The sequence below is a fragment of the Amaranthus tricolor genome, chromosome 5 (assembly GCF_026212465.1).
Source record: "Amaranthus tricolor cultivar Red isolate AtriRed21 chromosome 5, ASM2621246v1, whole genome shotgun sequence".
NCBI lineage: Eukaryota > Viridiplantae > Streptophyta > Magnoliopsida > Caryophyllales > Amaranthaceae > Amaranthus > Amaranthus tricolor.
In genome coordinates, this window is record NC_080051.1 from 11,295,352 (window position 1) to 11,321,203 (window position 25,852).

Below are 25,852 nucleotides of genomic sequence, written 5' to 3' on the forward strand. Positions count from 1 at the left end.
CATTAAATAGTAAAGCTTATAGAGTTTTAAATAAGCGTACAAGTATTATTGAGGAAAGTATACATGTAGTATTTGATGAATTTGACAATGGAATATTAAGTGAAGGATTTAAAGAGTTAAACCTTAACAAACATTTTGATGATATAAGTGACGATGAATTGGATGCCAATGATCTTAGTCAAGATAAAAAGAAAAACATGCAAGATACTATACAAAGTATTGATGAGGCTGAAGAAAAACAGGTTGAAAACATTGAAGACTCACAGCCTGATCTTGAGACCAATCTCAAGACCTAGAAACAGCTCCTGAACGTACTGTTTTAGATACTCCAATTAGAAATTCCTCAAAGGAAGTAGGAACAAGATCCGTAAATGATTGCACACCATCCATACTACATAGAAGGCTTAGAATGCCATCTCAACATCCTCCTGAAAACATAATAAGTGATCCAAACAAAGGTACTCAAACTCAATCCTCTCTTAAAAACTTATGTGCATTTTCTGCTTTTCTTTCTCTTGTAGAACCAAAGGATGTTAAAGAATCAATACAAGAACTAGAGTGGATCATTGCTATGCAAAATGAATTAAATGAATTCGAAAAAAACAAAGTTTGGGATCTAGTTGAAAGACCAACAGATCGTACTATTATTGGAACTAGATGGGTCTTTGGCAATAAGCTCAATGAGGATGGAGACATTATAAGGAATAAAGCAAGGCTAGTAGCTCAAGGATATAATCAAGAAGAAGGTATAGATTATGACGAGACTTTTGCTCTAGTTGCAAGGTTAGAATCTATCCGTATCATGCTTGCTTTTGCTTCATACATGAATATAATACTATAGCCAAATAAAGGATGTTAAATGTGCTTTCTTAAATGGCTACTTACAAGATGAAGTATATGTTAAAAAAACCACTTAGCTTTGAAAATCTTGACATACCTAATCATGTGTTTAAACTAAACAAAGCACTATATGGCTTGAAACAAGCTCCAAGGGCTTGGTATGACAAATTTAGCTCACATTTACTTGAAAATAACTTTCAATGAGGTAAAATTGATAAAACTCTTTTCTTTAAGACTAAAGGAAAAGATATCCTTGTTGTTCAAGTATATGTTGATGATATATTGCTTGGAGCTACTAATGATTCTTTGTGCAAGGAATTTTTTGAGATTATGTGCAATGAATTTGAAATGAGCATGATAGAAGACTTAATATTTTTTCTTGGACTACAAATAAAGCAAAAGAAAGATGGCATATTTATTTGTCAAAGTAAATACGTTAGAGATTTATTAAATAAGTACAATATGGATCAATGCAAAAGTGCTAATACGCCTATGAGTGCAACACTAAGTCTAGACCAAGACATAAATGGTAAGAGTGTTGATCAAAAGACTTATAGAAGTATGATTAGTTCTTTATTGTATCTAACAGCTAGTCGTCCTGATATTATGTTTAATGTTTGTTTATATGCACGTTTTCAAGCTAACCCAAAAGAATCTCACTTAACAGCAATTAAGAGAATCTTTAGATATTTGTATGGGACTAAAGACTTCGGTCTATGGTACCCTAGTTTTAGAGATTTTGGTTTAATTGGTTTTTCAGATGTTGATTATGCTGGTTATAAGGTGGATAGAAAGAGCACTTCAGGATCGTGTCAATTCTGGGGAAATTCATTGATTTCATGGCATTCCAAATAGAAAAATTCAGTTGCCTTATCTACGGCTGAAGCTGAATACATAGCTACTGGTGCATGTTGTTCACAAATCTTATGGATTGCACAATAGCTTCGAGATCTTGGAGTTGATCTCAAAGGTATTCCAATTAAATGTGATAATACAAGTGTAATTTGTATTACTAAAAATCCAGTACAACATTCACGTACAAAACACATTGAGGTTCGTCACCATTTCATACGTGATCATGTTGAAAAAGGTCTTATTACTCTATCTTTCATTTCTACAGAAAATCAATTAGCTGATATACACAACCTTTAAGTCCTGATCGTTTTGCATATATTCGTATGGAAATTGGCATGCTAAATAATGTTGCATGAATTAAGGGGGAGTAAGGGTTCAATAGTAAAAGTAAAATATTACTAAATACTATGTATGTATTTAGGGGGAGTATTTCATTTTATTTACATGATTTAATTATGGTTGCTTATACGTATGTTTTTACATGTTTTTGAGGGTTAAAAATTAGTTTTTAATCTCTCAAAAATAGTTGTTACTTATATAATACATAAAGTGGGATTTAAAATTAAATACCTTTATTCAATAATGGATATTTAATTTTAACTAAATTGTTTGCTTGAATATTTTTACACGTCAACCATACATTCATGTTTTCAGTCCAATTTACATTGGTCTTTCCAAATGAATTCATAATTACCACTCACATACATCCCCTCACGTTATCCTTCAAACCATCAAGCTTCACTCACATCAATTGCTCCTTTTCCCTAAGTTGTCAAATCACTCTTGAATGAAGTACAAATGCATTGTACTTCATCTATTTTTAATAGGCTGTGAACTGTCGTTTCCTATTCACAATTCACACACACATTTCTAATTTTCTTTGAACCATCTTTTTCATTCTTTCCTTTTCAAGCTTTCAAACTGCTCCTTAATGACCCCCAAAAGAAATCTTACCCAGTCCTCCACAAAATCTGAAAAAGGAGAGACGTCGAAGTCACCAATGCAAGAAACACCAACTCCATTCATTCCCTCACCTCTTACATCTTTGGAGGTACCCAAAAATTGGTTTGAAAATCATACTGCTTTTGGAAGATGGATTGATACCTTCAAACACCATTCATTATCTTATGTTGACATTCTTGATTATAATTTCTTTTTATTTAAAGATTTTGAGGTTGTATCTTCATTCATCCTAACAACTCCTGGTAAGTTTTTGGATCCAGGTTCTGTTACATACCCTATTCTTGTCAAAATCTTTTATTGCAATTTGTCTTTCACTGTTGTTGATGGATATTCGGCCTTAAGTTGTTTTGTCAAAGGCCAAGAGATTTTAATCTCTTAAACCCTAATCAATGATCTATTAAAATTTTCAAATGTTGTTGATGACTCTACACCAAATTCTGTGGCACTTCAGAATGCCAAAGACATGTTCACTCTTGATTCTTATTCTGATTTTTCTCCTACCAAACAAATTACTCACAATGGTTTAAATCTTTGTGGAAATTTATTACATAATCTTCTTGTTAGAACTGTTTTTTCTCGCAATTCATCTTGTGAACTTGTCACAGATGCACATTTCATTCTAATGTGGAAAATTGCATCTATAAAAACCGTTGATTATGCCTCACTTATCATTTCAACTATGCGTTTTTGTAGTTCTCCTGTTCGTAACAGTGCAATTCCTTATGCTAATCTCCTGACTTTAATCTTTTATCATTTTAATTTAGTCTCTGATTTAGAGGAAGTAGGTTACTCCGGTCCTCAATCCCTTTCAAGCAATGTTCCCCTCCTTTAGGAATTTTTAAAGTTCATGGTAAGTATGAGTTATACTCACACTTGTCCTTATCCGAAAAAAAGGATCTTCAAAAGATCCATGGTAAAAAGCTCTCTCGCCTTGAACCCCAACTCAAAGAGCACACCACACTTTCACCCCTCCAGTCTCTTAACTCTAAGGTAAGTGAAATGAAAATGTTCATACTTGGTTTGCATGATAAAGTGTCCACTTTAACATTTATGTTAGACATATTTATGAAAGAAATGAAGGGTATGGTTGTTAAAGATGTGGTTGTGGTAGAAGAAGAAGTTAAAGAGGGCAATGCTGCAGAGAAGAAGGAGGATGCTGCTATGGAAGAAGAAGAGGAGAAACCACAAAAGAAGGAGGAAGAAGAGAAGGAAGAAGAGAAGAAGGAGGAAGAGAAGGAAAATGAGAAGAAAATGGAAATTGTTGCCACCCCTATCCAAACAATACCACCACCAACTGTCGAAACTACTCCTGAAACAACTACACCGACCAAATCAAAGGCTTCCAAGAAAAGGAAGACCAGGTCTAAGAAGTAGTTTATGTGATAGTTGATGAATTTTTTTTAATCGACAAACATGTAATTATGTTTATGTTTATGCTTTGCTGCTTGTTGGTTTGGGATGCTTGCTTGTTGTTTTATGCTTATTTGTATTTGCTTGATGCTTGATTGTTGATCTGTTTGGTTGCTGTTTGATTGCTTAGTTAGTCATTAAATAGATTATTGTTGACTACTGTTCATCTCTTTTGATTGTTTGATTGTTTCATGTTCCAGTATTATTTCATGATCATAAATATAAAAATTCATGTTCATTCATTAAAATTCATCTTTATTGTTGCTTGATTGATGTTCATAATGTTCAAATACTGCTCATATCATTTGATAATCATGATACATTTTGTTTTTAAAATATTGATATGATGCTACAATTTAATATCGATAATTTTATCTTTGCATGTATTTTGATTGGATATTTGTTTACTTGTGATTGTGGATAATGGTTTATCATCCATGCATATATTTTTATTGGCTTATATCTATGTTATATCATGTTCATTATTCGGATTTGAAACAGTTTTCAAACTCTTGAAAAGTTTCTATTTAATTATAACTTAACGTGATTGATAAAATATCTAAGTGATTGTTCTTATCGTGTTTTTCAATTCATGTTCACTTAGTAATATGATTTAGAAAAATATGATTTTGACTTTCATCAAGGGGGAGATTGAAGACGCAATTCTCTTAAGTGATGATAATTCAAAACACATATTAAACAATAAATTAAGTAATTATATTTAGTTGTTAAAGTCCAAAATCATATTAAATATTAAGTGATTAATTGATATATATTTTAAGTCCGAAGTACGTATTGAATGAAGTATAAATTAAGTTTAAATGACTTGAGATAATTGTATTTGGATAAGATTATATTTGAATTTGAATTAAATAAATGTATGTTCAAGACGTTGAAATACTTGAATTATAATTATATTTTAATTTAAGTTTTAAAACAAACGTGTGCTTAAGATATTTGTATGTTTGAATACATTACACATTGAATATGTTATTATATGGTTTATATTTGAATATTTGAATTTAAATTAGTTGTTTTGAAATAAAGTTATACTAATTATAGGCTTTCCTATAAATAAGAAGACAATTTAAATTGACACTAAAAATAGGAAAAAACAATTTAAATTGATGTTAAAAATAGGAATTAAATTTGAATAAAGATTTATACATTGTATTATCTGGTTTTGCTGAAGTTTCAATATGTTGTATGAGTTCTAACGTGGTAGCACAACAATGGTTATTAATAACAAAATACAGCACACAATGACGTAATTGTATGAGCTGTCAGTGCAACGTCAGTTTCAGTTAAAGCTTAACATGTTGAAGACTGACGCAGATTAAACAGATCAACGAAATTGACGGATGAAGCTTTCTTGCTCTACAAGGATATGTTGAGGCGTGACATATATAAATATAACGCTTCATTTAAGAATTAAGATTGCAGCATTATTTTTGTTACAATTACTCTGTTCTTGAATCAAGATCTGGTATTCTCTAAACGTTCACAAAGTGTTGTAATTCTTAGTTCATCTAACTCTTACATTTGTAATAGGATTTAGTGTTAAAAAGAGTTAGATCTTTCATTGATTAATACGCCTAACCTTAGAATACTTTTTAAAGTGTTCAACTTGCAATCTCTATTGTGAGATTGAGGTTTGTGCTTATATTAAGGTAACTTGTAAGACATTTTTCAAGGGGAAGAACGTGGTGAGAGAAGATAGAGAGATCTTCTAGGTTGTCTTAAAGTTCATTAATAAAAGGCGTTGAATCCTACGGGTTAGAAGATAACCCATAGGCGGGGGAGTATACTGTTTAGAGCCGAACCTCGTTAACATATCGCTTGTTATTGTTTAAGTTTATTTTTTCACATATGTTATACATTTATCAATCGACCTAAATCTATTCCAGAAAACAGTTTTGAAAGGTCACCCAAGCTCTGGAGAGTATTCGAACTCCTATCAACTTTCAGTTAAAATGAGTAGAAGGTTTTCGAAATTGGCTTACTCTTAGTTGTCGAAAATGTTTGAGGGCAAAACATAACCTTTCATGCTCCAATTGATTCAATTCTTGGGTCTAAAATGTGAGAAATTTTGTGTGTAAGATCACTATAAGGTTTATTTATGCATGCATAAAGAGAAATATGGGTAAACACTTCAAATTGTGTCCATGTATACAGCTGACCAAAAAAGATAACAAATTGTGAATGTTTTCTTCAGGATGAGGGACTGATAGAGCTTGTATATGTGCGCGTGAGGTATCAATGGAAAGCTTAGGATTTCTACAATATTATATTATAAAACTATGAGGTACTTATTAAGTGAATTTGGGAGAAAAAGGATGATTCGTTGAAGGTATATAAGCTGGCAAAAACTGTTATGATGAAGGAGTAGCAAGATGGGGATGAATATATCCTTTCTGGAGGGATATAAGGTCGTGTAAGGTACCTATAGAAATCTTAGAGTGTTAGACAAAGTTTCCAAGTGGTAGCATTCAATTACATAGGGTATAGCTTAGGTAAATTAGGGTATCTTTCAGACCCTGCAAAACTGTTCCTGAACTTGACCTTTATACAAATCTACACTCTTTTCTTTAATTATACCATAAGTTACCTCAATCTAATGGTTTGGTATCTTCAATAACATGCAAGTGGATGATATAGTAAAATATGAGCTTAAAATATACTCATTTACTATTTTTAAAAAATTTTAGAAGTAAGATAATAATTTTGAGAAACATTCTGAAATACTACAGGTTTCGATTTCCTAGTACGGATTTGATAATCCATCACCACGTCTTTTTGAAGTGCTCTTTCATATTGTTCGTACTCGGTAATTAATTGGTGTGACCAACGAGGAACTTTTTTTCTTATTTCGTTTATTCTTTTCAAAATTGGTTGAGTAAACACATATGCTGTGGTTATATCAATTAAAAAATTGAAAAATCTTTCTTTATTTTCTGAACTAATTTGTTCTTGTTCGGAGAATAACAAATTTTTGTTTTGATTGAATGTTGAGTCTCCATCAAATTGACTCATTTTTGGTTTTTTAAGTTCAAATTCTTGATTATTGGAATCATTAAGCAAAACATTATGAATTTTATTTATAAAAAATTTATCTATTAAATTATTCACTGTAGTTTCATTTATATTTATAAAGGGTGAAACTATTTTTTTTATTAAAACACGACAACATCCCATTAATAAAGGATCATGTATTTATTTCAAAAATTCCCTTTTATTTTTATCATTTTTGTTTTCTAAGCATAATCTTGTTTTTTATCGAGTACATCTATATAAAAAATATCTTTGTCTAGAACCGTAATTCTATTATTTAATTCATTGCTTAAACTGTTTCTTTTTTGTTCATTTGTTGAAATCCAATTATTGGATAGTTCATCATCATATAAGAATTTTTCTGTTGTATCCAAAGAAATCTTTCTTTGTATCATTTCCCAGAAAATTGATAAACTGGGTGGATATGTAAAAGAAATTCTTTGTTTTCCATCATTTTGACATGTATAAAAAAAATATTGTGACATTTCATTTCTTACCGCATTTTTAAATCGATTGTTTTTTATATATCGCGTTGGATGATTCCAACGTTTATATTCGAAAAGAAGAAAAAGAAGGGATTTTTCAAACCCGACGAAGTTTTTCTTTTCTTCTTTAAGTATTTCTAACGAAGTTGGGCTATTTTTATAGCATGCTTCTTTTAAGTGCAAGTGGAAATCATCCTTTGTTTTGTCCTTTCCATTCACTCGGATCTTTTCCATTTCATCGATTTGGATTTTTTCCGGATTTTCCTTTTCTTCCGAAAAAAGGGAAGGAGAAGGATCTTCTTCGGTGAATCCCTCTTCTTCCTGTTCTGTTTCTTCCTCACTTTCTTTCGTTTCTGGGGTTTCTTTCAGTTTTTTAGTAAAAATAGGTGACGACATTCTGCCTAAATAGTAGACACAGGTAATAAAGAAGAGATTACTAAAGATTCGAGCCATAGAATTTCTCAATTCTAACACAAGGTACTTATCAGATCGAATAGAATGATTTTGCTGTATCCAGACTAATACCAATCCAACCCATTTCATGAATAAAATGTGACCAATTAACCAACCAACAAAACTACTTGTTGGGTTCGTTTAGATAATGAAGATTTGATTCTAGGTTATGTTTCGGGAAGGATACAACATAGTTCTATACAAATTCTACCGAGAGATAGAGTTAAGATTAAAGTAAGCCGTTATGATTCAACCAGAGGTCGTATAATTTATAGACTCCACAACAAAGCTTCAAACGATTAAGTCGTTTTTCAACATTCCTTATTCCTTTCTACAATAATAGAATTCAAGGTTCAAAATATCACGAAACTAAATTTCTTCCAAAAAATAGATTCAAAATTAAAACTAAAGAATAACAAATATGAAAATAAGGGCTTCTGTTCGTCAAATTTGTGAAAAATGTCGACTGATTCGCCGACGGGGACGAATTATAGTAATTTGTTCTAACCCAAAACATAAACAATGACAAGGATAATCATTCTACTAAAATACTAATGATCTTTCTAAAATAATTGCTAAAATATTTTATTGCTGAAAAAAAAAGTGACGGATTTCTTTTGACATGAAATGGATATATCCATATATCTTTGACTCATATTTATGAGATGATAAAATATGGAAAAACCTATACCAAAAACAGGTTCACGGAGAAATGGACGTATTAGTTTGCGTAAAATTGCACGGAAAATACCAAAGGGTGTTATTCATGTTCAAGTAAGTTTTAATAATACCATTGTGACTGTTACAGATGTACGAGGTCGAGTGGTTTCTAGGGCTTCTGCCGGTACTTGTGGATTCAGGGGTACAAAAAGAGGGACACCTTTTGCAGCTCAAACCGCAGTAGAAAATGTTATTCGTACAGTAGTGGAACAAGGTATGCAACAAGCAGAAGTCAAGATAAAAGGTCCCGGTCTCGGAAGAGATGCAGCATTACGGGCTATTCGTAGAAGCGGTATACTATTAAGTTTCATACGAGACGTAACCCCTATGCCACATAATGGCTGTAGACCTCCTAAAAAAAGGCGCATGTAGAAATAAGAATTGAAGGGATTTCAAGAGAAATAAATGATTCAAAGATATGATCAATTTTGTAAAATATTACTATGGTTCGAGAGAAAATAAGAGAATCTACTCGGACACTGCAGTGGAAATGTGTTGAATCAAGAATAGATAGTAAATGTCTTTATTATGGACGCTTTATTCTCTCTCCACTTATGAAAGGCCAAGCTGATACAATAGGCATCGCGATGCGAAGAGCGTTACTTGGCGAAATAGAAGGAACATGTATCACACGTTCAAAATTTGATAAAATACCGCACGAATACTCTAACATAGTAGGTATTCAAGAATCAGTACACGAAATTTTACTGAATTTGAAAGAAATAGTATTGAGAAGTAATCTGTATGGAACTTATGAAGCGTCTATTTGTGTTAGGGGCCCCAAATGTGTAACTGCTCAAGATATCATCTTGCCCCCTTATGTAGAAATAGTTGACAATACACAGCATATAGCTAGCTTGACGGAACCAATTGATTTGTGTATTGGATTACAACTCGAGAGAAATTGCGGATATTAGATAAAATCGCAAAATAACTTTCAAGATGGAAGTTATCCTATAGATGCTCTATTCATGTCTATTTGAAATGTGAATCATAGTATTCATTCTTATGGAAATGGGAATGAAAAACAAGATATACTTTTTCTCGAAATATGGACAAACGACAGTTTAACCCCGAAAGAAGCACTTTATGAAGCCTCCCGGAATTTAATTGATTTATTTATTCCCTTTCTACATGCAGAAGAAGAAAACTTATATTTAGAGGACAATCAACACAAAATTTCATTACCCCTTTTTACCTTTCACAATAGATTGGCTGAAATAAGGAAAAAAAAATAGCATTGAAATATATTTTTATTGACCAATTAGAATTGCCACCTAGGATCTACAATTGCCTCAAAAAATCCAATATACATACATTATTGGACCTTTTGAATAACAGTCAAGAAGATCTTATTAAAATGGCGGATTTTCATATAGAAGATATAAAACAAATATTTGGCACTTTAGAAAAACATTTCGTAATTGATTTTTAAAAAATGACAAAAAATTGATTGAATTTTCCAGAATGGATCAAAAAATGAATTCAATACAAAATTCAATTGAATAGATGTATCTAGGGAAAATTCACTTTGAAGCGACTATTCCCTAGATACAGACCTTGTGTTATTTCACAATTGAATCAATTTAAAAGACCTAAAGTTAGGGATTTATCAATGGGTAATGTTGCTCTAATACCTAACCAAAGGGCTACTACAGTACCAACCAAAAAAAACAGTTGTAGCTACTGGACGACGAAATGGGTTTTGGAGTTTATTCACATTCTCTAAAAAAAGAACTGTTAGTAATCTCGCAGGTACTGAAACCATTAAAAGAACGCCTAATAACTTATTTGGTACTGTACGAAGTATTTGAAATACAGGAAAGAAATACCATTCAGGTAATATTTCCAAAGGACTTGCAAACGGATTCGCCGGCTCACCTATCATTGATGGTTCTAAAATCGCTAATCCTACGTTACACGCAATAGTACCTAAAATCACTACAGGAAAAATATATAAAAGATCATTAGGCCATGCGGGCTCCCCATAATAATTATGCCCCATACCTTTCGCTAATTAGCTCTTAATACAGGATCATTTAAGTCAGGTTTTTTTGTTATTAGGATAGTTGAATTCTTACAGATTCAATTCCTCCCCCGAAAGAACCGGATATGATAATTTTTCATCATTCGGCTCGAGCAAGAATTAAAAGCTATGGAATTGTTTATCTTGTAGCGGTCGAATAAAAGGAATAAAAATAGTTTTAAACATTTGAAATTTTTTCTTGTTACTCGGTTTACCATTCTGTGTTTAATATTCCATTAACTATAAAAAAAAGTTCGGTTAGGATTGATCTAAACCAGCCCATTATGTATATGATTCAGCATGCCAACTATTTAACAACTTATTAGAAACACAAGACAGCCAATCAGAAATGTCACGAAATCCCCCGCTCTTCGGGGATGCCCTCAACGTCGAGGAACATGTATTAGGGTGTATGTGTGACTCGTTAAGATTATGAGCTGGAACAAAAAAAAGCAAATGAAAGGAAAGAATTTTTCCAGTATCAATAATCAATACTGGTGAATGGTATAAAACTCTAGTCACTATCTAAAATGAAAAAAAAATTCATCTTTTGGGTATCAAATTTATGGTTTTTATTGGTATAAATCGGGTTTAAGATAAGAAAAAATTTCCCATTGGTAACGAACGTTATCCATTTAGCAGGGAATCTTATTTTAAAAGCAAAAATATTCGGCTCCGATTCTTGCAAGAACGGACTAACAGGGTCAGCTATCCAGCAAACCTTCAAAATTAAATACCGTTACTGTATAGGTGGATCTCGTTGTGAAAGACCTATTACTGGATAATTCATGGGTAGAGCCAAAAGGTTTGAACTGTACAAGTTATCAATAAGATTCCGGAAATGAAGGAAAGAGGTTCCGGTGTATAGAGAGAACCTCACCGTTTTAAAAGTAACCATAGAAACGAAGGAATCCACTATTTCTTTAATCATCTATATTTAACTTGAATTCACATTTTTTTATTTATTTTTTTGATACATTAATAATTTTTTTTGTCTCGTTTCAAGACGAAATGTCGAAAAAAAGAAAAATAACAAAAATAGTGGTTGGGAAGGTTATAGTAGCAAAAGCCATTGGAATTTTTAATTTATACATTGGAAAAATCCGTTTTGTTATTAATAGACCAGAAGGCGAAAAGAATAACTTAAAGAAATAAAATCGATTAGTTATTCATCAAAGTTTCAATTATTCAATGACTAGAGTTAAACGAGGATATATAGCTCGAAGACGCAGAAGAATAATTCGTTTATTTGTATCAAGCTTTCGCGAGGCTCATTCAAGAATAACTCGAACCATTGCTCAACAGAAAATAAGAGCTTTGGTTTTGGCTCATCGGGATAGAGACAGGTAAAAGAGAGATTTTCGCCGTTTGTGGATCACTCGAATAAACACAGTAATTCGTGAAAGAGGGGTATATTATAACTATAGTAAATTTATACACGATTTGTACAAGAGAAAGTTGCTTCTTAATCGTAAAATACTTGCACAAATAGCTATATTAACTAGGAATTGTATTTATATGAATTTTAATGAGATCTTAAAAAAGAAGATTGGAAAGAAGAATACCTTGAAACGATTTAAATGAAGTTCCCCGGAGTTTATTCTCCGGGAGTATTAGAGTAGCAATTAGTCTAATAAAATATGATATATAAAAAAAATCAACAAATCCATTCAAAAAAAATTCCCAATTTTTATATTATCTTACGCCGTGACAATCAAATCTAGATTCGACAATTTTTTTAGAACAAAACTGCAATCCGTGCTTGAGTTCAGATTCCAATTTTGATTCAATTATTAATTAAATAAATAGAACGAAAAAGAATAAGTCTATTATTTTATTTATTTTTGGTTCTAAAACTAGCAGTTCTAGTAGTCGACTTGGTTCTTTCAAATTGTTTCTCATTATTAAGAAAAGGTAACAAAGATAAAATACGAGCTTGTTTTATAGCAATAGTAATTAATCGTTGTTGTTTCAAGGTCAATCTATTCACTCGCCTAGATAAAATTTTTCCTTGTTCACTAATAAATCGACTAATTAAACTCATAGTTTGGTTCTTAATTCTAATTTTGTTAGGTCCAGCCACAATAGGATCTGATTTGTTTATTTCTATTTTTTTCTATAATTTTTTTCTATAATATATAGTATATATATACTATAATAATATGAAATATTTACTTTAGAAATAAGAAATATTTTAGAAATCCATTTTATATTTAAAAAAAAAAATAAATTCTATAGATGAAAAATGTTTTGTCCCCTTACTTGAAAGGATAATAGATAGACATTCGGCTCGATCTATTTCTTTATCTCTCCATGAATTGTATGTTTGTAACAATAGGGACAGAATTTGCGCAATTCCAACCGACTATGCGTATTGTGTCGATTCTTTTGAGTAATATATTTGGAAACGCCCCTTGATCCCTTATTAACACTCTTTCGAACACAACCAGTACATTCCAAAATCACTTTTACTCAAACATCTTTACCCTTAGCCATGAACCTCCTTTGTATATTTAATTCAAGCAACTTTTCTATTTTTCTTGAAGAAAGGAAAATTAAAAAATAGAAAAGTTGCAAAAATTGAAGTTGCTAACTCGAATTTCTAATCACAGTAATTTCATTTAAGTATCTTGGATAATACGCTTATCCTAGACCCACATTTTCGTTTCCATTCGAGCCTGAGAGCCTAAGTTTTGATAAGGTTGAATCCACTTTCTTCTTTACTCAACTAATCTTATTTAGTTTTTTTTTAAATAAAAAAAGAGGGGAGGGATTAGTCACAGATAGTTGATTCTAGCTCTAATCTTCGTTAACCCCTTACCCGTCTCAATAACTAGACTCAAAAAAAGGGTAATGTCAACGCATCTGGGAAAAAACGATTGATTTCTATTAATAGACCGGCTAAAGACCCAAACCATAAGTACCGGTGCCATGGAAAGATATGTTTTGAAATTGCGCATTGAAAATCCTACTTTTTCATTTCTTTAATATATAAAATAAAAGTAATACATATCTAATCTATAATCCTATGTATAGAGTCAAAGACTACTTGTATTTGTACACAAAATCCCTAAAAAAAATAATCTACGTACTTTTACTTTTTTACTTCGAGTCGATAAGATATTTTTTTTAAGAAAAAGAGTAACATGCCCCTTCCTATTGAACTGAGCATTCCCGAAACGAAAAGTCTTTTTTTTTCATTTACAACAGGTTTTTCATATATATAAATATACAAATCCTTTTTTTTATACCTTAATAAAAGACCAAAAAGAGGAGGAAATAGCAGTGCAGTTTAATTATGAATTTATATGAGAAATAAGAATGTGGAAAACAAGACAAGGATGTTTTACAATTACACTATAAAAACCAATTGAATTGAAAGGGATGTAGCGCAGCTTGGTAGCGCGTTTGTTTTGGGTACAAAATGTCACGAGTTCAAATCCTGTCATCCCTACCTAATTACTTTTACTTTGAGAAGTAAGTAGGAATTAATTGAAATTTTGATTCAAATTGGACATGCCTAATCTCTCATTTTATTTATTATACTCTATATGATAAACAATGTATGCATGAAAGATGTAGATAGAGTTTTCAGTTATAAAAAAACCCTTTCTTTCCAGTCTTATCTATTTTGATAAGAAAGCGCTCTTAGTTCAGTTCGGTTGAATGTGGGTCTCCAAAACCTAATGTCGTAGGTTCAAATCCTACAGAGCGTGATTCCATTCTTGTTAAGTCAAATTGAATTAGACTAAAATAAATGAGCAGTAATCGAATCTAAAATTGACCTCCTCCTTTCTTTAATCCACAGGAGGTCAATCAAAAAAAATTTGTTAATTAATCAAAGATCCAACTGATGACCACGTCTGTATTGTAAATATGCAGTTACAAATAATCCAGCCAAAGTAATAGGAATTAGGCCTAAGACAATTCCAAATAGAAAAACTTCAATCATTTCAATTTGTTTGAAAAAAAAAGAAAGGTAATATCTATCCATAAATATTAATCTGAATTGCCCATGAATCTCAATAACCAAAAATTCTCAATTGCTGCAGTAAAGAACTAGAAACATGGGCGGAATCCCACAGAAACATTCCTTGAGTTTTTCATTCAATTAATTTCAAATAAGTTGTATCTTGTTTAGACCTATAAATAGAGCGGAGGTTATAGTTAAAGCCGCTAGTAAAAAACTGAAATAACTAGTTAGAGTAGGCATAAAGGAGCTAACTAAAATATGTTCTTTTTATACATATGTGTCTAAAGCATTTACCTAAGTTTCCATTTAGAAAAAAAATAAGCAAAAATCGCAATTCAAAGAATAAGTTCAATTGAATATTTTGAACTCATCAACTATTACATTATAGATGTCACTAACAAAAATAAAGTAAGGTCGGTATAAAAAAAACAACACGGCTGATTATCTGTGACATCTACGCATCTCATAATTTTCAATCAACATATTTTTTGCAAAACCTTTGAGTAAACTAATCTAATATTAAAATAATAATAATAAATATAACTATGGAATTTTCTTCAAAAATAAAATGTTATTTGTTTGAATCACTCTAGAATAAAATGAAAAATAATTTATATTGGGATCAAATTGATTTGTTTTTCGAACGAACATGTTTACTATAATTATAACACAACACTTTTTAGTTTTTATTTTCAGTTGAACTTATAAGCCTCAACAATTGGGTTTATCCAGATAAAATAAATAATCTTTTGAATGAAAAGAAAAAGATTATCATCATTCAAAAAAATCTTTCTTTTTTCCAACTCGGTTATTGGAAGAATATGATAATCTTCTTCCGGAATTAAAAAAAAATGAAAACTAGTTCCATATGCACAAAAAAAAACAAAGGAATTCTCTCGTACTTCATTTCAATATTAACTGAAATCGCCTTGCTGTGTCAGAAGAAGGATAGCTATACTGATTCGGTATACTCTAAAGACACCTTTGGTACTATATTGGTAATCCTACAAGATCTTTACGTGTTTACGTAAAGTCAAAAGTAAAAGGAAATTTACTAATTTCATCTTTTACGGATTTGCCTTTGACTATACAAGAATATGTGGAGCTCAGCATGTGTCTGGAAGCACAGGAGAACGTTCTTTTGCTGATATTATTATTAGTATTCGATACTGGGTTATTCATAGCATTACTATACCTTCCCTATTCATTGCGGGTTGGTTATTCGTCAGCACAGGTTTAGCTTACGATGTGTTTGGAAGGCCCCGGCCAAACGAATATTTCACAGAGAGCCGACAAGTAATTCCATTAATAACTGGACGTTTTGACTCTTTGGAACAACTTGATGAATTTAGTAGATCCTTTTAGGAGGCACATTGACCATAGATCGAACCTATCCAGTTTTTACCGTGTGATGGCTGGCTGTTCACGGACTGGCTGTACCTACCGTTTCTTTTTTGGGGTCAATATCCGCAATGCAGTTCATCCAACGATAAACAAAACTGAATCCGAATTATAGAGCTACTACACAATCAAACCCGAACGAACAAAATGTTGAATTGAATCGTACCAGTCTTTTTGGGGGCTATTACTGATATTTGTACTTGCTGTTTTATTTTCTAATTATTTTTTCAATTAAATAAAAAGAAAGAACAAAATATATAGAACAGGAATGCTCTTATCCCATTCGGAAGGACCTCATTTCATAATTATCCATGACTGTTTATGTCTCTAAGCACGACTACTTGATGAAATGTAGAGGGAAGTGGGGTAAATGGCCAATACTACTGGAAGGATTCCTCTTTGGATAATAGGTACTGTAGCTGGTATTGTTGTGATCGGTTTACTAGGTATTTTCTTTTATGGTTCATATTCTGGATTAGGCTCATCGCTGTAGTAATTGCATGGACCGAGGCATAGATATGAAAGTATAAGAACTTAACGGGACCTTCCTTTTCCCCTCGAATTAGACAAACAAAGAAGGGGGAGGTCCCATTAAATTCTTTTTTAAATTATCATAACTTTTTAGTCAAAATTTTTCGTATAAATGAAAAAAGAGCCCCCTTTCAATATTTTTCGAATATTTATTTAGTCATTTCGAACATATATTCCTCCACAGTACTTATTGATCGTTCCTAAATTGTTAGAAAAAAGAAATCATTTGATTTACTGAATGATACAATAGAATCTAGATTTTTCTAGATTAAATAGAATGCAAGAAGTTCCATTTGTTCAATATATTTCCCTCTCACTTTTCAGTTTGTCCACTCCTTAATACGTGTTACGTGTAATAATAAGAAAAAGAGTTCAATCTCGCGAAAGACTAAAAATTCCGACTAAGACAAAGGGGATCAAGACTCATTAACGTTTCTTTCAACACACGACAAGTATTGTAAAATTTCTTGTCGTGTGTCGAAGACCGGGAAGGCAAAGAATCCTATCTAGAATCATTTGTTCCCCTCAATTTTCTTTTCGTTATATTCCCCGCTTAGTCTAGTATCCAGCCAAATTTGATTCTCAAATAGAACACTTCTGATACACTTTATGATATAGAAATACCCAAAATATCATATGATAATATCCAAATTTCGATTGGAAAAGGTGAAAAAGTAGAATAGTCGTCTTCGCAATCTTCTATATTTTAAAAGTAATAATCTAATATCAAATAATTCCAAACTTCTGGTAGATGTAGAAGAAAAGTATAAACAAACAAAAAGAACCTTCTCATAATTTTTTCATTTATTGATCGTCCAATATTGTCCAATAATTGTTAATTTTGTTCTTGTTACAAGCTTGATATTGATAAATCCACGAATCTAGAAATTCATTTCGAACAATTGAACCTTCTCGAACTGTTTCTCTTTAAGAACGAAAAAGATTTGTGCCAAAATAACAGATGCAAAGAAGAACAAAAGACCTTGTACGCGAAGTGGGTCTTGAAGTACTATTTCGGCGTCTCCCTGACCAAATCCACCCACATTAGGATTACTTGTTAAAGGTTGATCAAGTTTGATAGATTCACCCTCTGAAACAAGAAGCTCTGGTCCTGGAGGGATAATATCAACCACTTCACGTCCATCCGAGGCATCCGCTATGCTTATTTCGTATCCGCCCTTTTCTTTTCGTACAATTTTCTTTACTATACCTACTGCTGTGACATTATAAACTGTATTATTACTCTTGCTTCCGTCAAGATAAATCTGGCCCCTTCCTCTGTTACCACCTACATATATGGGATATTTTAAGAAGTGAACATCTTTCTTAGTGGCAGGATCCGGGGAAAGAATAGGAAAGGTAATTTCACTATATTTTTTCCCAGGAACGGGACCTATTACAAGAATATTTTGTTTATTGGGGCGATAGCTCTGAAAAGAAAGATTCCCTAGCTTTTCTTTCATCTCTGGAGAAATACGATTGGGTGGAGCTAATTCAAATCCCTCAGGTAAAATAAGAACAGCCGTTAGCAAGAACTTGTTTTAATTGCATATCATAAGGAATTCGAACAACCGCTTCAAATACAGTATCTGGAAGGACTGCTTGTGGAACTTCAATATCCACGGGCTTATTAGCTAAATGGCAATTGGCACATACAATACGTCCAGTTGCTTCTCGTGGATTTTCATAACCTTGCTATGCGAAAATGGGATATGCATTCGAAATGGAGGATCGAGTTATTATATATAACACGAGCGATATGCAAATGGATTGAGTAATCTGTTCTTTTATCCATGAAATGGTATTTATAGTTTGCATGGTCCAATTACTGATTCCGAAAATTTCTACAATAAATTGGGTAGGTTGCTAGTATAGTTCCCTATCCCCGATTCTATTATTTACTTTAAGTGAAAACTAAATTTACTGAAAGAATATTTTATTACTGGAATATGGGAGAAACTTTCCGTCTTAGATGGGTATAAATAGAAAGAGGAAGTCAATTTTGTAATGCTATGATTATGTACAAAGTAACAAACATCGCGTTCGAATTCGAATTCGATTTATATCCGTATACCCCTTTTTCGTCTTTTCAGTCATTCATTGAATGATAAATCACTACAAGTGATGGGGATACACGATTTAAATAACGGAAAATCTAATATTTCAAAATTGTATTTAGAATAACTGGAAACGTAGAAACAAGACTAGATATAATTTGATCATTATGGGCAAAATCCAAAATCTTTGTAGATAGAGCCAATCATTAGTTCCCATCCATGGGGCGAATGAAATCTGATACATAAATCAGTTAATAAAAGAATCAAAAAGGCTTTTATTGTGTCGCTTAAGTTATATAGGAATTCCTGAACCCAAGAGTTAAGAAGAATAAGTTCATTATTTCCCAGAATAGAATAACCGCTTAGAATAAGGAAACAGATTAAATTTGTCGAGAAGTGCAAAATCATGTGGATACAATCCACATTGTGCATTTTGATCTAATATTTTTATCAAACATGAATTTTATTCCAATGTATCAAATCCATGAATCTCTTCTTTGTTTTTTTGTGATTTGATAGTGCTAATTAGTCCTTGACTCGCGAAAGAATACAGAAATAGAAAAAAGAGTCCACTGAAGAAAAAAAAAGAGTGTTTACGGCTATTGAAATTGCGAAAAGTGAAAGCAAAGCAATTCCTACCTGTCCATGAAACGTGGCAGAATCGCTTTCTTATTCAAAATACTACAATTGGTACACACAAAAAAGAGGCTAATTCAGCAGCTTTTTGTTCAATTTCTCGTGGAGTCATATTTTCATCAGTACGCGTCAATGGAATAGCTCCCTGGCCTCTAATTTTCAGATAAAGAACACGAAGTAGAAATACCCTCTTTAAGTTCTATTCTAATAGATTGGATATCCATTATAAGATATCGAAAAAAGATGCGACGAGTTTTTCCAGGGAATCCCCAACGAAAAATACATACTATTCCTTCTTTTTTATCGAAAAGATCATACAACTACCTACATTCCACGAAATTGTACACCACAAATAAGAGCTAATAAAGAGGCCCGCGATCCCATAGAAAGACATCACAATTCCTTGTGGAAAAAAAACAATTTGCTAGGTGGAAAATAAAGATAGAAAATTCCTACCAAGATAGCTGGAAATTCCAACTAATACGAATCCTAATGAACCTAAAAAAAGGATAAAGGCCCAAGAGAAATTACTTATTTTTCGAGATCCCGTTATAAGTTCTATCCATATACGTTCTGAGCGCCAATTCATACTAGATTTGGTTACATTTAATTTGAATTGAAAAATACCTCAAACGAATTGTACTTTCCTTACTCTGTCTTGTTTCCGAGGTAACTCTTATCAACTAGTCCTATTCTGATGTCGGATGTGTTTCACTTTCTATTTAAATATCCTACGTAAATATTTATTTATAATTTCCTTTTTAGTTAGATCAAAAAAATAACATGTACTCCTATGTCGTCATCTTTCCACATACATTTAAAGTAAGGGTTCTTTCGTTTATGTTCATAAGAAATCGCGCGGTATACCATTCTACTAAATAGATATCTATGTTATGATTCAAGTCTAAGTCTTGAAAAATGAGATTTGAACCCGAAAATCTAAACAATCTTAATTTTTTGAACATAAATAAATAAAGACCCCATTGCAATTGCCGGAAATACTAGACCTACTAAAGGCACAAAAATAGAGGGAAAGTTCATAGTTATTACCTCGATTTACTATAATTGTATTGTAATTGTACCTGTTTGTTATATTTTTTGTTGTTATTATGTTATTGTTATTATATTAATAAAATAATTAGAATTCTAATTCAATAAAATTAATATAATTAATATAGTATATAAGAAGTACAAGGAATGTAGAACTACAAAAGAAATTCACTTTCAACATATAATATATGATAATCAACTTTACTTTAGTATTCGTCATCTTTTTTTTCTTTATTTTGCTTCTACTACAAGAAAATACGATTTCTTATAAATTAAATTTACAAAGGGTTCGTTATAGTTTGATCCAAGGGGTAATGTTAATAAAGATTCACAAAAAAATATTCAAAGATCTAAAAAAGCTATTTTTGAAGTCTTTGTTTTTTTATTCAAAAACTAGGATAGCGCCAACGAAAAAACCCCATCCTTCATTTCTGGTTTTTCCTTTTATTCCAATAGATTCCAATAAAAAATAAAAAACTTTTTGACACAAATAAAATAATTGACTTTAAACTTTAATCCGCGACTTTATTTTGATTCAAAGGAAAAAAAGCATGCAGTTGAAATAACTCACTTAGAACGCCTTTTAAAAGATTACGTCGTACGATTGGATCAAATAAACCTTTATGGAATAAAAATTCGGCTGCTTGTGAACCTTCAGGTACTGTTTTATTCAATATTTGTTCAATTACTCTTTTACCCGCAAATGCAATGTAGGCATTAGGTTCGGCAATAATAATATCCCCCAACATGCAAAAAATGGCTGTCACCCCACCAGTAGTAGGCAATGTAAGAATTGACACATAGAATAACTTTTTATTTGATTGATAATCATATAAAACAAACGATATTTTCGCCATTTGCATTAAGCTCAAGCTTCCTTCTTGCATGCGTGCCCCCCCGGAAGCACATACTATAATAAGGGGTAGGGTTTTATTGGCAGCATATTCAATCAATCGGGTGATTTTTTCCCCTACTACAGATCCCATACTACCTCCCATAAACTCAAAATCCATAACCCCAATTGCTATAGAAATACCATTTATTTGACCTATACCTGTTTGAACAGCTTCAGTTAAACCTGTCTTTGTTTGATAAGAATCAATACGATCTTTATAAGCTTCCTCCTCTGAATGAAATTCAATAGGATCCATAGAGACCATATCTTTATCCATAGGATTCCAAGTACCCGGATCAATCAGAAGTTCGATTCTATCTGAACTATTAATTTTCAAATGATATCCACATTGTTCATAAATACCCAATTTTGACTTAAGAAATTTCTTATAATTTAATGCATAACAATTTTCACATTGAACCCACAAATGTTTATATTTTTGAGTTACATCAAGATTATTAGAACTTTCAATTCTAGGTAAATTACTATCATTTGTGCTCGTTCTTTTACTGAAATTTTCACTCCTATTTCCACTTTCATTAAAAATGTAATTCAAAATGTAACTGTCACTGGAATTGTCACTACCACTTAGGATGGAACTCCCAATACTTATTTGAGAATGAAGATAACTGTCAATGCAATTATTAATGTGATTATTCCAACTATTTTTAGTATAATATCCGGAACGATCGTTATAAGTATCGTCACTCTTAGATTTCGAGTTCAGATAACTTGAAGTCCAATACTTCGAAAAAGAACTTTGTAGTTCACTCAGAAAAGAATGATCTTTATCAATCTCAAAAATTTGATTTTCAATATCAAAATATATGGAATAACTGTCCCCCCTACTATCTATAAGTAAAAAAGTATTATCAGAGATGAAATTCGGAATGTCCCTGACACGAAAGAAATTATCAATATTACTGCTGTAACTAGAATTGTCACCATTTCTCCAACTATGAATGCTTTTTTTTGTATCATTTAGACTCGGATCTTCCTTTCTACTGGTATTTTCAATAGGACCAAGACTGTCCATTGATTTACTTAATCCACACTTATGTTCGAACCCTTTCTTAGACAACATCGAATTGAACCACCATTTTTTCATAGAGCTTTCTTGCCCCCTATTCGCATGAAAATAAAATAAATTAATAGGCATTCGATGAAAATCAATTTGAACATTTCTTGTCAGAATAAGCATCTAGATCCAATCACGCAGATTATTAACGAAAAATGAGTAAGTATTCTTAAGTATATTCTATTGAAAGAAGTAATTCTTTCTTGTATAAATCCGTGATATAACTTCGTTGTATATGAATATGATAGAACTTTTTTCTTTATCTTTCAAATTCAAAAAAATTCTAAAGAAAAAGAAAAAAGGCAGAGTATCCAAGGTCAGGTCAAATTTATATAAAAAAAATAAAGAATATACCTTCTATTTTATGAAATGAAGAATTTTTTTTTTGTCGAATCCTGTCTAATATAAGACCGAATAAGTTTCTATTCTAATACGGAACGAAAAGGACAATATACAAGATAGGTAGAAGGAGTTCGTATACTTGACTTAATATCCACAGTCATAGGCCGAACCCACGGAATATGTATAAGAATCTACCAATTCTACCAATCCTAGGGATCCGTAGGATTAATTGTGGATCCAAGACAATAATAGAAAGTTTGAGTTGTTTAATATTCAATTTTGAATTGAAGATCTTGCTTGTATATAAAAAGAAGTTTCTATAAATAGAGAGATACAAGATATATACAAAAATTGCATTCGGCTCAATCCTTTTTAGTAAAAGATTGGGCCGAGTTTAATTACAATTCAATTAAGAGACCGAACATTAATGACTTAGACTAAATTGTATCCATTGCCGGGAATTCAAATTTGATTTCCTTCCATACTTTACAAGCAGCAGCTAGTTCAGGACTCCATTTAGCAGCTTCACGAATAATTGTATTACCCTTGCGAGCAAGGTCACGTCCCTCATTACGAGCTTGTACACATGTTTCTAGAGCTACTCGATTCGCTACAGCACCCGGTGCATTCCCCCAAGGTTGTCCTAAAGTTCCTCTACCAAACTATAGTACAGAATCATCCCCGAAGATTTCGGTTAGAGCAGGCATATGCCAAAGGTGAATACCTCCTGAAGCAACAGGAAGAACACCAGATGTGGAAACCCAAGATTGAGTGAAAAAGATACCGTGAATTCTGTCTTTTTCAGTATAATCATCACGTAGTAAATCAACAAAGCCTAAAGTAATATCTCTTTCCCCTTCAAGCTTACCTACTATGGTACCAGAATGAATATGGTCTCCACCAGACAGACGTAACGCTTTAGCTAGTACACGGAAGTGCATACCATGATTCTTCTGTCTATCAATAACTACGTGCATTGCACGGTGGATGTGAAGAAGTAGACCATTGTCTCGGCAATACTAAGACAAGCTAGTATTTGTAGTGAATCCACCTGTTAAGTAGTCTACATTACGATTGGAACTCCCAACTCTCTAGCAAATACAACTCTTTTTATCATTTCTTCGCATGTACCTGCGGTATCATTCAAATAATGCCCTTTGATTTCACCTGTTTCGGCTTGTGATTTATAAATAGCTTCGACAAAAAATAGGAAACGGTCTCTTCAACGCATGAACAGCTGGGAATTTATGTTTTCATCATCTTTGGTAAAAGCAAGTCCACCACGAAGACATTCATAACATGCTCGACCATAGTTTTTAGCGGATAACCCCAATTTTTGTTTAATAGTGCATCCCAATAGGGGACGACCATACTTGTTCAATTTATCTCTTTCAACCTGGATACCGTGAGGCGGACCTTGGAAAGTTTTGACATAAGCAACAGGGATTCGCAAATCTTCCAAACGTAGAGCACGCAAAGCTTTGAACCCAAATACGTTACCCACAATGGAAGTAAACATGTTAGTAACAGAACCTTCTTCAAAAAGGTCTAAAGGATACGCTACATAACAAATAGATTGATTTTCTTCTCCAACAACGGGCTCGATGTTGTAGCATCGTCCTTTGTAACGATCAAGACTGGTAAGTCCGTCGGTCCATACACTTGTCCATGTACCAGTAGAAGATTCGGCAGCTACTACAACCCCCGCTTCTTCAGGTGGAACTCCAGGTTGAGGATTTACTCGGAATGCTGCCAAGATATCAGTATCTAGGGTTTCATACTCAGGAGTATAATAAGTCAATCGGTAATCTTTAACACCAGCTTTAAATCCAACACTTGCTTTAGTCTCTGTTTGTGGTGACATAAGTCCCTCCCTACAAATTCAATTTTAAATTTTTTACAACAAAGCAACAAGGTCTACTCGACATAAATTCGGCCTTAAGAAAACCTTTTACAAGAATCTTTCATAAAATTCTCAATTAATATTATCAACTAATCAAAATGGTTCGTTATATTTGTCATGAACTAAATTTTAACAATTACCTGTGCGCACAATGCAAAATATGATATAATGTACGTAATGTATATAGTTGTTTAGAGTGAAATGAAATTCAACTATAAATGTAAAATTTATTTCTTAAAATTATAATTTCTTAATTTATACAAATATGACAGAAAATTTGATAATGTCGTGCATCGCACGGACACTATCTAGTATATTCATTACAATAAAAAATAATATCTTATACCTTATTTAAATACATGTTATGGCAGTTTATATCTTTTTGTTATATAATAAATGCTAATATATATATTTATTGAATTAGCTCCATTTAAACATAACTAATTAGATGTTTGAATTTTTTTTTTGTTTTAATTGAATTAGCTCCATTCAAACATAGTTAATTACATGTTTGATTTTTCTATTATCAGTTTAATTGCATTAGCTCAATTGATATATAGTTAATTAGATGTTTGATTTTTCTTATTTATTTTTTTAGATATAAAATGACATGGTGTAAAAATAGCTTTCCAAGTAATCAAATTTTAGCAAATCTCATAAATCAATGTGGCAGAACTCCCAAAGAGTACCACTTCGAATTTTCTAATCATTTTAGTAGATAGTATTATACATAGCTAATCAGATGTTTAATTTTTCTTTTTATTTTTATTGATATAAAATGATAGGGTGTAAAAATAGCTTCCTAAGTAATCAAAATTTAACAAATCTTATAAATCCATCTAGTAAAACTCCCATGGAGTGCCACATGGAATTTTCAAATCTTTTTAATCAGATAGTATGATATATAGAAAATTCTGTCTATTATTTTTTATAGTATGTAAATATGCATACATTACTATCTTTGATATCAATCAGATGTGTGATTATATTTTTAAAGTTAGTGTTTTTCAATCAATAAAGAGTTGATTGTAACTTCTAAGAAGGGTACTATTTAAATATTGAGTTGCTATTTTAAAATTGAATCCATGTAATTTGCTGCCTCCTATAAGCATTTGACATGTGGTGTATCTCTTAAGGAGATGACCTTTGAATTTTTACAGCTCTTTTAATAAGATTTAAGTAT

At 31.9% G+C, this 25,852-nt stretch overlaps 2 protein-coding genes, 1 non-coding gene and 4 pseudogenes across 3 annotated transcripts; 3 read left to right on the plus strand and 4 right to left on the minus strand.

Annotated features, from left to right (window-relative positions):
* Positions 1–8,732: 8,732 nt before the first annotated feature.
* On the plus strand, positions 8,733–9,149 carry LOC130813880 (30S ribosomal protein S11, chloroplastic-like). Its single transcript, XM_057679780.1, has one exon. It carries the CDS (start codon positions 8,733–8,735, stop codon positions 9,147–9,149), a length of 417 nt encoding a protein of 138 aa, XP_057535763.1.
* A 2-nt stretch (positions 9,150–9,151) lies between these two features.
* LOC130813879 (DNA-directed RNA polymerase subunit alpha-like) lies at positions 9,152–10,227 on the plus strand (annotated as a pseudogene).
* LOC130813881 (cytochrome b6-f complex subunit 4-like) lies at positions 10,217–10,816 on the minus strand (annotated as a pseudogene).
* A 3,629-nt stretch (positions 10,817–14,445) lies between these two features.
* Positions 14,446–14,519, plus strand: TRNAW-CCA (transfer RNA tryptophan (anticodon CCA)). Its single transcript has one exon. It is a non-coding gene; the product is annotated as a tRNA-Trp (tRNA).
* A 2,853-nt stretch (positions 14,520–17,372) lies between these two features.
* Positions 17,373–18,661, minus strand: LOC130813202 (cytochrome f-like; annotated as a pseudogene).
* Positions 18,662–20,888: 2,227 nt separating this feature from the next.
* LOC130813169 (acetyl-coenzyme A carboxylase carboxyl transferase subunit beta, chloroplastic-like) lies at positions 20,889–22,645 on the minus strand. The gene has a single exon (XM_057678930.1). It carries the CDS (start codon positions 22,545–22,547, stop codon positions 20,964–20,966), a length of 1,584 nt encoding a protein of 527 aa, XP_057534913.1. The 5' UTR covers positions 22,548–22,645; the 3' UTR covers positions 20,889–20,963.
* A 511-nt stretch (positions 22,646–23,156) lies between these two features.
* Positions 23,157–24,773, minus strand: LOC130813170 (ribulose bisphosphate carboxylase large chain-like; annotated as a pseudogene).
* Positions 24,774–25,852: the final 1,079 nt, after the last annotated feature.

Coding starts and splice junctions, on each gene's coding strand:
- LOC130813880 (XM_057679780.1), top strand. CDS start 8,733: ATGGAAAAACCTATACCAAAAACAGGTTCACGGAGAAATGGACGTATT.
- LOC130813169 (XM_057678930.1), bottom strand. CDS start 22,547: ATGCTTATTCTGACAAGAAATGTTCAAATTGATTTTCATCGAATGCCT.